This window comes from Thermobia domestica, chromosome 16, assembly GCF_964235325.1.
Source record: "Thermobia domestica chromosome 16, izTheDome1.hap1.1, whole genome shotgun sequence".
In the NCBI taxonomy this organism is placed as follows: Eukaryota; Metazoa; Arthropoda; class Insecta; order Zygentoma; family Lepismatidae; genus Thermobia; species Thermobia domestica.
In genome coordinates, this window is record NC_137469.1 from 109625798 (window position 1) to 109639807 (window position 14010).

Consider the following 14010-nt stretch of genomic DNA (forward strand, 5'->3'; position numbering starts at 1 on the left):
TTATTTACAACAGTTTAAGTACAGTAAATAACTTAGCTACTCTCTTCATTTACCTGTATGACATCTTGTAATAGTATTTTATAACTTCAGTTTCGCACACAATCAGCTATCAAGTTACGGTGAGTGTATTATACATATGTATTTTTTAAATTTATTTCCTAAAAATATATCCGATACAGCACGAAGCGCATTATTTTTGCAAAATGTTTATTATTTTCATGGAGTACAGAGTGGATTTTCTTTTTAGGTTGAGAACTACCCCTACAATACTCTTAATCGACAACTAATAGTTTACGTTCATTATTTCTGTCCATTCTCTGTATATTACTTGCAGAGACTATTCGTAGTAAAGGTTTTAATTTAGCAATGTTTCATTAAAGTTTAGTTATATGTTAATTAACATTTCAAATATTTATAAATTTCCCTTTCCGGTTATGACAAAAGATTAGAAATGAAGTTTCCTCTTTTCATAAAATTCTTGAAACTTTTAACATTTTTAAAAGACTCTAATTTTACGATGGGATTTGAACGAAGGTAAGTTAATATTAGACAACTTGGTAGACGTATATAAGGAAATCGCTAATACAAAATGCCTGATTGCTTCGCATATTTTGTGGCTTATTTCAATTTAGTCGTTTGCTTATGTGTAAAATGTTTAATATCTAAGATTAGGGCTGTGTCATTTGTATAGTGACTCACATTATGAGAGATTAATGATGTATTTCTAATAAAGCATAAAATTCCCTGTCTCTGTAAATTTCACTACACGTTTGCCGCGTTTATGAAAACAGATCTTAGAATTTGGCAATGAAATTTTTGGAGATTGATTTCTTTGTTTTTTAATCATAACCTGCTTATTTTTTTGAGTTTTTTGAATATACTTTTGGAAATATGAGTTTTCTTCTGCACATGAGAAAATTTCTCTCGTAAGAGGTTTAACTGCTCAATACACACATATCTTTGAATAAATAACACGAAACATGAAAAAGCGTATAAGAGGAATCAAATAAGGCGTACACATGACAAGATCTGAGATCATAATCTTGGAGATAATATACGATGACTAGTTCTCGACTCCTAGCAAGGTTCGATATATCTATTGTGTGCCGTCATATTGCATAAACTTTCAACTTAAGATAAGAATCACTCAACAACACATTATCGAACACTAGTACACATAGCATAAACAACAATGGTTAATGTGTTTATTTTTAAACTGCTATCAGAAGATATGTGTACGTGCACACAGTTCATTAACATTTTGTATTTTGGAATATATTGAACTTACTCTCGAACAGAGAAGTAAGAATCTCCTAGGTACTTCGCATGCAGGATTTGGCAGTTGGACAACTGGCAATTCTATTCACAAGTACAAAGTTGTAACGTTCCGCCAATAGGAATTGGTACGACTTTATCTCTCTGCCCTCTGTGGACCATCTTTAATGGACAAGCTAATATGCTGAAATCTACGCACTCTAACCTATGAAGCAGCGGCCGCATAACTAACTTCCCAAATACAAAAATGGCTAGGTCAAGAGTTGACAGATCGAGAGATGCTTGGAGTGATTTGTTTTCAAATACATTATACGTGCTTAAGTATTAAATTACCTGTAATTATTAATGCCATTTATAATGTGTACTTTGTTGTTAGTTATTTACAATGATTATAATTTTATTGTAACAAAATGATAGATTTATTTTTCTTTTTTCATTGTTACGCCTGTATTATCGCACGGCAACAATATTGCTTCATTCAATAATTTAACAGAGGTGCGAAGTGCGAGTGAAACACAAAATTAGTTTCAACAGAAACGAACTGTACAATGAATTCTCTGAAATACGTTGTATGTAATATCAATATTTGATAGAATTTTTGTGAAGCAGACGCACCAAACTCGTTCGAAATAATACAGTATTTTCACGATATACCAGTCAGTAATGCATACATCAAACGAGTGTATAGTGCTATGAAAGTTTTATGATCAGATGCTGAAAAAATACAAAAAGTACCAACGGAGCTTGTGATGTCGAAATTTATGATCAGATGAACTTAAAAATGGCCTATCAATTTTTTCACAAAACTGTTCTGGAAAACAGGACTACTTCAGCAGCGAGAAAATAAAAAGGTAGTGTCTATAGTCACTAATATTTGTTATATTAATTTAGTTTCGTGCAATATACGTTTGATTAGTAATAGAATAGTAATGTTAGTAGTAGAATAGTAATGGCTGTACGTGTTAGAAGAAATCGTTAAAAAAATCTTCAGTTTCAACTTTGTCCCCAATCACGTTAATGCTGCTGATCTCCAGGCTCCCGTGAGTTCAACTCTGGCAAGCTAGGTCTATAAAGCATTGCTCCATCCGAAGTCCTCTAGGGAAGGTCGCGAGGTGTTACTCTGACTTCATATCGATACTATGCTCAATCGACTCGCTTTTGCATATGAAACAATTACGCAAACTGAGAAATCCTCGATCGCAAGCATGTTTGAATTACAAACGTTAGAAGTTCAAAATTAAACAGATTTTGCAGGAAGTTTGAAGTAACTATTTTTTGATATAGACGCTTCATTTTGTTATTGGTGTGTTTTCTTGGGTGCCCAGCACAGTGATGAGGTCAAAACATATGCAGTATGCAAGATAAGGGTACTTAGTGGGGAGGGGGTGAAGGATAATGGCGTCTTACAACTTGCAAATTGCCTCCTGTTTAGCACATCGGAAAAAATGAAATCTTTAAGTTTTACGTCTTACGATTATGCCGGTTAGGCTAAAAAAGACTGATGATGAGAGATGAGTGAAATGGTGGAATGAAGAAAGTGGGAGGAAACGGGAGAACTCCGAGAAAACCCACAAGCACGGTGTTTGTCCACCACAAAGTCTACACGGTGCGAGCTGGGATCGAACCACATCTAGTTGATAAGCTAAAAAAGGTATTTGATACCCCTACTCGACTGTATTGTAATTCAAATATCCCTTTCCTGTGTGGTCACTTTCAAACTGAACAATGACATTTGTTTCCGAAACGCTTTGCCAGGCGTGCAAAATTCAATGAAGAACGTCGTGCTATTTATAATTAATCTTGTGATAATCTATATTGTGATGTTCTTGCCTTCTGTAGGTAGGAATGAGACCGATGTTTTCTCAAAAGCTCTGTCACCAATGTGTTGTTTAGTCTAGATCAGCAGTCCGGCAAACATTTTGCACTTTGCGCACTACAACATAGTATCATATGTGGAAAACGAAAATCAGTTTATTGTTAAAATGAAGTTACACCAAATAAATTATCCACCACAGGTTGACACTGACAGTGAATACGAATATCAGTTTACACCACCGACATTTCATTTGTAGTCAATCGCGCGGAGTTTCAAACAGATTGCGCAGCACCAGAGCGGCCGGTCGAGGAACTATCCTGAGTAGTACTCCGAATCCTGTCGGCCTATGCATATGCATTGCGAAAAACGGTGTTTCGACAGAACATCGGTTGGCTTTTTTTTTTTCCCCGAATTGAAATGCTGATTCTGGGAAAATATTGGTCAAACTCCAGGAAACATTTGAAGATATTTAGCGACAAAATAGGCCGATTAAAAATTTAAAAAATAAAAAATAAAATTAAATTAAAAAAGGATTAGCGCGAATATGCGCTCAAAGCTGTGAACAAGGTGGCTTTAATTCTTATAAAACACGAAGTTTGTATACATCGTCGCTAGCCGATTGTTTATTTTTTGGCCACTATTTTACACCAATCGCTTTTATTATTATTATTATTATTATTTTATTATTATTATTATTATTATTAAATGCTAGCGGTGAGATTGAAACACAGTCTTCCATAATGTATAAGCAGAGGCCGACTGGGTTCGGAGTCTTGTTCACGTTAGTTTTGCGGCCAAGCGCTTCGGAGACAAAATGTTATTGTTCAATTTGAAGGTGGGAACATAGGAAAGAGACATTTGAATGACAATACAGTCAAATAGGAGTTGCAAATACATCTTATCAGCCTATCGACCCGATGTGCCAAACAAAAGGCAATTTACAAGTAAGACACTTGTACCGTTCACCTCCTCCCCAATAAATGCCCTTATCTTTCAAAATGCATACGTTATGACATCATCACTGTGCTGGGCACCCAAGAAAACACCCCGATACCAAAAATGAAGCTTGTATCTCAAAAATAGTTACTTCAAACTTTTTGCAAAATCTGTACAATTTTGAAATTGTAACGTTCGTAATTCAATCACGCTTGCGATTGAGGATTTCTCCGTATACGTAATTGTTTCATATGTAAAAATGAGTCGATTGAACATAGTATCGATATGAAGTTAGTAACACCCGCGACCTTCCCTAGTAAGTTACAAGCGAATCTCAATGTAGTACGCTACTCTTTCCACTCAGTTCAAACTTTGGACATGCCGCCAACGCTCATGCTAGAATAAAATCTACACTACCCAACTCAGATGTATATAACACAAAGTACTGTACAATTGATCTTATTTTCAACTCTCAAAACTGTCTTCGAAAAATATTTATTTTTTTTAATGAGGTTCCAGATCTAGCTCTCAAGTCCTATTAATTGGAAATTTAACTATAAAATGTGAGAAGGAACTGTAGAATTAAGAACTGACAGGATCTATACATATTAAGTAGAAAAGTCCTGTCATGGTAGTCAACAGTGGGATTCGAACCTCGAAATTTTAGACTGCAAAATGAAAACAATTTTTTATTTAAGTTTGCTTGATAAATAAAATACGTGTAATTAAAAACCGAAAAACAAAAACTAAAATAAGTTATCCATACAGTTTAGACCGACTGCTTAATTTCTATGCAAATGGACATTGATTTAAAGCAGTATCAGAGACCTACCTCGCTAAAGGGCTGCACTTGAGCTGTTCTATAAGGCTGGTTTGAAGGTCGCAAACTTGACAAACGCTGCCTCATTGGAGAACTGAAAGAATCTTCATGTGTGCGCGGAACATTCTCCTTGGATTCATTGATAATTTCCTAAAATAAAAACACAAATAAATATTAATAGGTATAATAAATAAATAATTATAAGAAGTGATTGAATCATTTTAGAAATGCAAACAACCAAGTTTTACCAATACCTAGTTTTTACTATAGGTGGATTTACAATGAATATCGAAAACTTATGATTGCAACCAACCGATCATCGAACCTGGATCCACGGCTTATACCGTACTACTGATTATCAATGAGCTACCAATCTTCTCTCAGGCCAGCCAATTTTCACTCACGCGGGCTTCGCCCCAACTGACATTAGATGCGCGTGGACAAACCCAGCAACTTATACTATATGAATACCTCAACGCTGAATGATATATAAATGTAATTCATTATTTCATATTTAATAAAAATTGAGTGTTGAAAATAAATCTGTTACCTGGATTTTCTTCTACAGTCACCCATTTTCACTGATAAACACAATAATAATATTTTTTTACGTACGCGTGAGGTTATTACGTTCTTGATTTCTGAGTTAGTAATTTGTTAGCTTGAGAGACCCACTTTTTTGTACTACTAATACTTAAAGAATTATTTTGATTCATTCGTCACTTAAAATTTTAATGTAATGAAGCTCATTGAATTTGGGTTAACGTTAAAGTCTAGGTTCACGTTTCATACAGTCTCGCTGTTGAAAAGGACGCTTAACTCAAATCACCACCGATAACAACAACTAATAAATAGATGAGAGTTTTGTTGAGTTTGTTACTATGAAGAAAATTTAAAATACATATTTCCCAAAGCAAACTTTTGTTGAATTCACCGTAACGCCTCGTATCTTTTTGAGCACATTGAGCTTATATCGAACACTAATGTTTATTTGCTTAACCAAACTTCCAGATACAGCTGAGACGGTTATTTATGAAAACAGTATATATATCGTATCTCATTATATATATATATCACAGTTTGTATCATTACGGATCCTGTGGAACTATGAGAGGATGGGATGATGGTGTTGGGCCTAACTGAGTACTAACCTAAGGTTGATGAAGTCCCTGCATCTTCAAGAGAAATCGCACAAACGATTTATGAAGATACTTAGCTGTGCATGATGGGGAATGTTCACATTATAACGCCCTCAAATGATGAATTTAATGTGGGCGCCTAAGGCTACACGATAAAAGCATGAATCTAGTTAAGCGTAGTCATAAAAGTGGATCAATTTATGCCTGATCATAGACGTGTGACGGTTAAATTCCTACCTAGGTAGATGAACATTAGTAGAGATCAATGCAGAACATACTGATTTGCATATAGGCAAGGTGATACAAGATTAATTCCCAGGTTGGTAACACCCTTCAAAAAATTTACGTGTGTAATATGAACAAAGCGTCTGAACCTATAATGAAAAGATGAGAAAGACTTTTCAAAAGGTTAGTGACCATGGATGACAGCTAAGTATATGTGGTTGTAAACAAAAAAGAAATGAGTAACACATTGTCTTATCATCCTCTCTCCCCCAGCACCATATTTGCAATAATCAATCACCAAAGTAGTGTGTTTTATTCAAAAGAGGTAATACTGCTAGGTGGCGATGTCCCTGTACGCCGTGCTGTAGAAACATCCACTTTTTCGTCTGTTATGATTATGAACCTTCGCCCAACCATTGTTGATTGATTGATTTACATTAGTCCTTTATCAGCAGCGAGGCTATCTAAGATTAGACATATAGCCAGTTTAAAGTTAGATCTGAATCAATCACTGTAGGGCGTTTGAAAGGGTCTCGTGCACTACAAATACATGCATTAGCCACTAGACCAGAGAGGAGGGCAATATTAGTTTGAAGCTGGAAAAAAGCGTTATTAGATATGGTACGCATGGAACACATTTTTACTATAAAGGGACATTAATTTTGTCTAGTATTCCTAGGTTAGAAGTTTCATATCTTCTTCATCCAACTCATCTTCCATCATATTTATCCGATCTGAGATCTTTTCAAGTTTGAGAATGTATTTAAACCGAAAGTCACTTTCAAGATATTACTGAAACAGTGAACTGGTTTGCCATCAAACCTACAGACTTTTACCAAGCTGGTATTTGTAATGGGTTGAAAATATTTTTATATTTTGTTACTAATCAGATTTAACGACTGACAAAGAAAATCAAAATTTAATTGTTGAGTATGTGAAAGTTCAAACATACGTAAATGCTAAATAAGGAATGTTTGCTTGAACAAAATGAATTATTATTTATCTACTTCATTTCATTTAAAAGTATTAAAATGTTATATCCAATGAGTTTTCTGTATATTACTGGTTCCTTGGCTTTTACGTAATCACAGGTTTGATTATGGAACTGGTATGTGTGTGCAATTGCAATCGCGGATATTCACTATACCGATAATGCAGTATATTACAATCTTATGGAACAGTATAGTAGTGTCTACAGTCGTCAGTATTCAGCGAATATTTCATAAATGTGTGGTCACAGTGGATGTCTATGTGAAGTAAGAAAGGTCGACGAACTTCAGATATCTACCGCATTCGAATTATAAGGTAAGAAGTCCCAGACCTACCCTAGTAAATATGATGCAACTACCTTAAGTTGCATCGTATTTAATTAATTTAACGCTCTCAGCGTGGCAACATTTTTATGCTCTCGAAATAGTATATTTCACGCTTGATTTGTAGGGTTTATTATTCAGCCTATAATAATAACCGAAAATGAAGGTGAAGGAAGATACTATCTTCCACTTATATTAATTTTTATGATAAGGTTTCAATGCCGAGGCGCCTTCGATACTACACACTGGTACTACAATGTCAGGTGACACTGAGAAGCAAGACGAATTATCCAGGTAACATTGGAGTGATCCAACTGCTGGTTAATAATCAATAGGTATGAAAATACGAGTAGAGGTGGTATCAGTTTCAAAACAGGAAAATTACTTACCGGATCGCGGCAAATCATTACTCCTATCATTATGGAGCCTCCAAATATTTTTCCGTTTTTGCTTAGCGCTCTTCTCGCTTCCATACGTGTTTGATAACGTAAATGCATCCAGTTTCCTTTCACTGGATGCCTCTTCTCCATTATACTTCCGTAATTCGTAAATTGTTGTAAAATAAATGAAGTCGAAGCAGCTGGAAATCCAAATACAGTTATCCAGGTATCTTCTATATTATCGTATACGGCAGAGGCATCTCTACAATAAATACAACGATTGTATGAAAAAAAATCATTAAGGTTTCGATTTCTATTAATTTTAGACATGTGTATAATGCATTCACACAACTGAATTTAAGAAAACATAAAATAGCAAAAGAAAAGAATGCCTTAATGCTATGTAATTTTAAAAACTCCCAGGTACTATAGCTTGCAAAGCGCTAACGCCGAACAGATGGTGCATGTTCGATTGGCTATTGCAAGGTCGGCACATCAACTCTCTACGTTATATTACTTCTAGCCTTCTACATAGAATTCCACAATGAAACTGTAAACACCACACATGAAAATACCAGGCTTTCCAATGCTAATGGAAAAAAAAAAAAAAATCACTGCGAAAAATATAGATGGTTTCGTGAAGCTGTGAAAACGGAACATTTCAATTACTTCTGGAACATTTTGAAAGAACAATGAACAAAGAAACTCATGTAACAATATTTCTACCTATTGGAAGGATCATTTCACTTATCCAATACGTAGAATAGGAATGACAGAACAGAAAACGCAGAAATGACAATGGAATATTGAAAACGCTACGGGGAAGACTCAGAAATACCGTTGCATCCTTCCTAGAACAACTATCTGAAATGTAAAATAAACTCTAAAATGTAAACATTCTGCAGCTGACGCTTTTAAGGTAATATCTGACTATGTGTAACATATTCTACAACTATTTGCCTACATTTAGTGCATACCTAAATAAAATATTTATGTCTTTAAAATCACTATTCCATGAACTTTTTAATGAATATGACGAAACTAGTTTTTTTTTTTTTTTTTTTTCATTTTGTAGGTGTATGAATACTTTTTGCGCTAACGTATATTGTTTGGTGTAATTATCTTTAGACAATAAGCAGGAAAGGACGAAACACAGAAGAATCTCTATTCAACCACCTTACTGTGGAGACAAAGGCCCTCCAATCACCCATACCTTGTTTCCTTAACGTTATTTTCACAAGTGAAAGTAGCAATGCCACAAAAATATAGGAGGTTTCGTTAAAAAATAGGAAATATAGGAGTTTATAGAAAGAGACGCAAATATATAGGAAAAATAGGAAATTTAGGAGCATTGGAAAGCCTGAAATACGGAGGGATGTAAATAATTATTCAATTTACAGTGTCTAATATTTAGTCACGTATTTAGCATAACAATACAATTGTGTGAAGAGACCAGCAGGTAAAATAAGAATGTGAATACTACAAGCACTATGATTCATTGGACTGAAAAAGACATTAATGTCCCCAAAACAGTTTTGGAATAGATTACGTCGACATATCCACGCTACCAATTTTCTTTGCAAAGTATAATTACATACTCATTAATTTCATTTAATGAAAGTGCTGTGAATATCACTAGCTGGTGTGTGCTGGATGCTAAAGATTGATTGATGATTGAAAAAGTTTGGCTGAGTGCGTCGACAGCGAGGTTTTTTGCACCCTTCTATGGCATTAAAAATAAGAAATAGAAAGGAATAAAAGCATATTATCCCAGGAAAAATATAAATTAAAAGCGCAGTCTATAGCATAATAAAAGGTGTCAGTTCATTCAGAAGTTAAAATGTCATAGCATTTAAAAAATGTGCAAACTCAATACACAAACAAGGACTGATTAATACACAAAGACATGTTAATCTTCTCAGCCGGGGCAGCTCGGCAATAGGTGAACACTCGTTGGGCAGCCCATAATTAGTTCTGGATATGAGTGGATGCTGAAGAGAAGGGCTTACTCACTACAGACTTTCTATAACACGGGGTACGAGTCGAGTGCCATGAAGGTTTTATGTCCCTAAAATTCCATGAATAATTTCGATTAAAAAAAAGAATAGAAAGAAAGATATTCATCAGTAGCCGCACATTCTGAGTTAATAACAAATAGGACTCAATTCCTGACATCTCTTCTTTGTTCATCAAAGTTGTAATACGAGTTTTGAGACATGATCTAGGAATGGGAGTTAAGATTTGCTTTCCTTGGCAGTCTCCTCACAACAACACATTCAGCATATCATGGGCCTCTAGCATCTGCTGTGGCAAAGAAGTGCCACTCAGTCTGCATTCAAAAGTCTTAATAGTGTAGGTCAAGGTTCTTACAGTTTTTATACTGTGCACCTTCAACTATTCGAAAAAATACTTAACTTTCTCAGCCACAATATCATGTTTGGTTTGGAAAAAAGCCACAAGTTTCTTCTGGAAATAGTAAAAACCTATAGTATCGTACTCAAGGCAGTCAGATATTCCAACCAGATTATAATAGTCGACTGCTTCATCTTTTCAATGATAAACAATGAAGGAGTGGCCTGCAGCTTGATTGGTATTTCAACGAAATGACTATGCCTCGTTTTGTACAGCAAAGACGTAATTTTCCGGAGTCAAACAAATATATATCGGTACGGTAAAAGATCACTTAAGTTTTGACAAAATAGCTCAAATGGCTTTTGAAGAATTTCTAACGTGCATCTATCAACAGACAACCACTAACGGAAAGTCATAGTTTCCATTAAATTTTCCTCTACGCCGTCTTCTAGCAGAGTTTTGATGACAGTTCCTGGGCAAAAACAGCAATTTTCTAAAGAACAGTCCTCAGTCACAGGTTCACACGTTACGCGATGTAGCAGTCCTTGTAAGTTGTTCCAGAACCATTGGTAAGAGTTTATATTTGTAATTTAGCATTTTCTATCATTAACTTCAGCTTAAGACATTTTTGAATGAAGCTCTGCAAATGTAGAAAATATTACGTTCATATAAAGGATCTCCTCTTTAAATAACTGACATACTTCTCGCAAATTACATAAGCAGACGTTTAGAAATTTTGACATCTTCCCATTACTGTCTTTTACTGAAGCTGCCTGGCATAACCCTAGAAAATATCATAAGTTTGGCAGAATTCCAAATATTACAGTGCACGGAACTTATACAGTGAACGCATATGCAAATCATTTAAGAAACTATCAAGTAGTAGGATACTAAACATATGTATACTAACATTATATTCTTTTTTATTTATTCACACAATGTCCTTTAAAGCTTGTATCTCCGATCGATTTTTTAAAAAGAAATAGTACACCTCTATTGTATGACAAAAAAAAAAAAAAAAAAAAAAAAAGGCTTGCAATAACGCAAGCTTCAGTTCCGTATGCCAATTAGGAGCTGAAATATATCAAACTATATAACATACCATTTTTTGACAAAAACTGGAAATTTCTACTTGTAAAATTTCGAAAACTAACGAAACTAGAAGGTTGAAATTTGGAATTTTTCAATATTGCTGTGATATTTCATGCCACATAAAAATTATCAAAATCCGAGAATGTGAGGAAAAGAATACGCTCCTTTTGTATGGATTTCATATAGAATGACTTTAGCGTTAACACGGTCGGTGAATGAACGGCACCCTTTACTGACGCAATAGAAAAAAAAAAATTGAAAAGTATTCCCAGAAGCCGCCACAAGTCAGTCTTCATCATTGTGTAATCTCGGAAGTTACCAAATCAGTTGATTTTCTTCGAATTGTAATAGATTTGTAGAGACTAGAGAGAAATCGTTGGATGTGTGTTTATATAGAATTCGGTTTCCTGCACTTGCTGGCACAAAAGGCAAGATAGTAACAAAGAAATAAGTGACGATGAATTTGAATTATCTGATGCTAATGACTGACTATGGCAGAAAATTTTTCTTTCTTTCTTTCTTTCTTTCTTTCTTTTCTTTTTCTTTTCTTTCTTTCTTTTTTTTTGTTATTGTTTTTTAAATTTTAGTTCTTTATTTCTGTAAGAACAGCTTATAATCGACTAAATATGGTAACCGCAGTAAGAGCTTTTATAACCCTACCCGTCTTTTTCGACGATCTTGTATTTAAAATTTAAATTATATATTTGAAATATTAACCATATAGCAGGCAGTTTTCCGATCCTATTACTTCTCTAAAATCTACTAAAGGAAACTTCTATTGCAGATTTCTCTTATCACTTAACCATTTCAGACACTTAACTGATGATGGTTACAGTCACTATTTATAAAAACGAAAAATACTTACGGCGTTCCATAGTGGCTTGTATCTGCTGGTCCCACGTACGGCGAGGAACTCGGTGTATTTGACGTTAAACTAATCTGAGGAGTTTGTCCAAGAGCAGGTGAATGTGGATACAAATGTATGAGTTCAGATCTCGCTGGTGTATCTGGAGTACCCACGCTACCAAATGTTTCAAACAATCCAGCTGTTGGAGGTCCTCCTGCCTTTTCCGGAGTTCCAGGCAAACCTATACTACTGCAAGAATCGACAAAAATAAATAACATACAAATTCCTGCACAAGTTATGAATGATGATGCAGTAACTTACGAAACTGGATGTAATAACATCAAAATTTCAATACATTATCAAGAATAAATTGACTGTTTTGAATCAAATCTAGCTTATCTCGAAGTAGCACATAACAAAGATATATTAATTATTTAAATTTGCACTAAGTATCTGCTCGGATAATTAATATTGTGAACAATATATCTAATGGCTGTGTCTGACTATAATGAATACTGCGAATGTGAAAATGTTTGCGAATACTGCGAATGTGAAAATGTTTGCTTGTTCGAGTTGGCAAAATGTCAGAATCTATTTATAAACGGAATTTATTGCAGTCTGTGAGTAACGTTATTCTTAATAGTTAATAATTACCGCTTCGTTATGTCAGTTGTCTGCTTTTATTTTTATTTGAAAATAAATAATGATTATGCTAAGCATAAAACGTGCTTTCCTGTTTATTATTAAGACAAGGGCAATATTAAAAGTAAAACAGGATGTAATTACCTAGATTATAAAATCCACAAGAATTTATTCCATGTCAAGCACAATATAATTTAGAAATTAAGCAATATGAATACAGTATAAAACTTACACACAGTTGTTACTATGTATCTATAGAGCAGTGCAATATTTAATAAGATCTACCGCCAACCTATAAGAAGCATACTATTATTAAATTCACTATTAAATGTAAATAAGATTGTAATTATTTATATAAAATTCGAAGAATTTATTCCATGTCACGCACAATCCTTGTTATAAAAGGAAACTGTGTCAGTCTGAGTAACGGTAATTCCTAATAACTAAATGTCCTAATATGCACCGCTACATACGTTGCCTGCCCTCCTGCCAATAGATGGCAATAGCGCGAAAGGAATTTGCAGATTTAGAACTACTAGCACTTAACTACATCTAGAATTTTCATTTTAAATGTTTATAAAATCTCACCACCGTCTGCGAGGAGTGTAACCCATGGCAGAAATTGTTCTGTACCCACCTGTTGCTGCGAAAGATTAAATCTACTATCAACATGCAAGAAGAATAATGTGACTGATTTTTTAGTTTTACATCCCGTTCAGCAGCGAGGCTATATGAGACGTGGACCTACTGATTAACGTGGAATCCGAACCACATGAGCTTTCGCCGGGAATCGAACCCGGGTCTCCCGCAAGAAGAATAATGTGATCGACAACAACAACAGATATAAATTGAGTAGCCTACAAGCAACAGAGACGATTATAGACCTGGTTCAGGGTTATGTTTGTTCGGAGACCGCTATTAAAGCAATAAACAACTAAAACATATCCTGAGTGTTCTGAAATAGAATATTTTTAATTATATGACACATGCAAGGGAACTATGTAAGCAATGTCGAAGAAAAAAAAGAGGATAAACTCTCAACTTCTTTCCACAGAATAGCTCATACACGTACACGTACGCGTTACAGTGTTTAATGAAAACATCCATAGAAAAGAAAAATACTACCTGAATGTGGTGTATTTATTGGGTAGTTTCCATAAAAAATAAATATGT

The 14010-nt window shown here is 34.6% G+C and overlaps 1 protein-coding gene across 2 annotated transcripts in view; it reads right to left on the minus strand.

Moving 5' to 3' along the window:
- Positions 1-14010, minus strand: part of Nup35 (nucleoporin 35) — a 71236-nt gene that overhangs the window by 11314 nt on the left and 45912 nt on the right. For both annotated transcript variants that reach the window (XM_081742947.1, XM_081742948.1), the window contains exons 4-6: positions 12214-12444; positions 7914-8166; positions 4860-4997 (exon numbers count right to left, since the gene is read on the minus strand). In XM_081742947.1, the coding sequence (XP_081599073.1) occupies positions 4860-4997; positions 7914-8166; positions 12214-12444 (622 nt within the window). The remainder of the gene's footprint in view (positions 1-4859; positions 4998-7913; positions 8167-12213; positions 12445-14010) is intronic.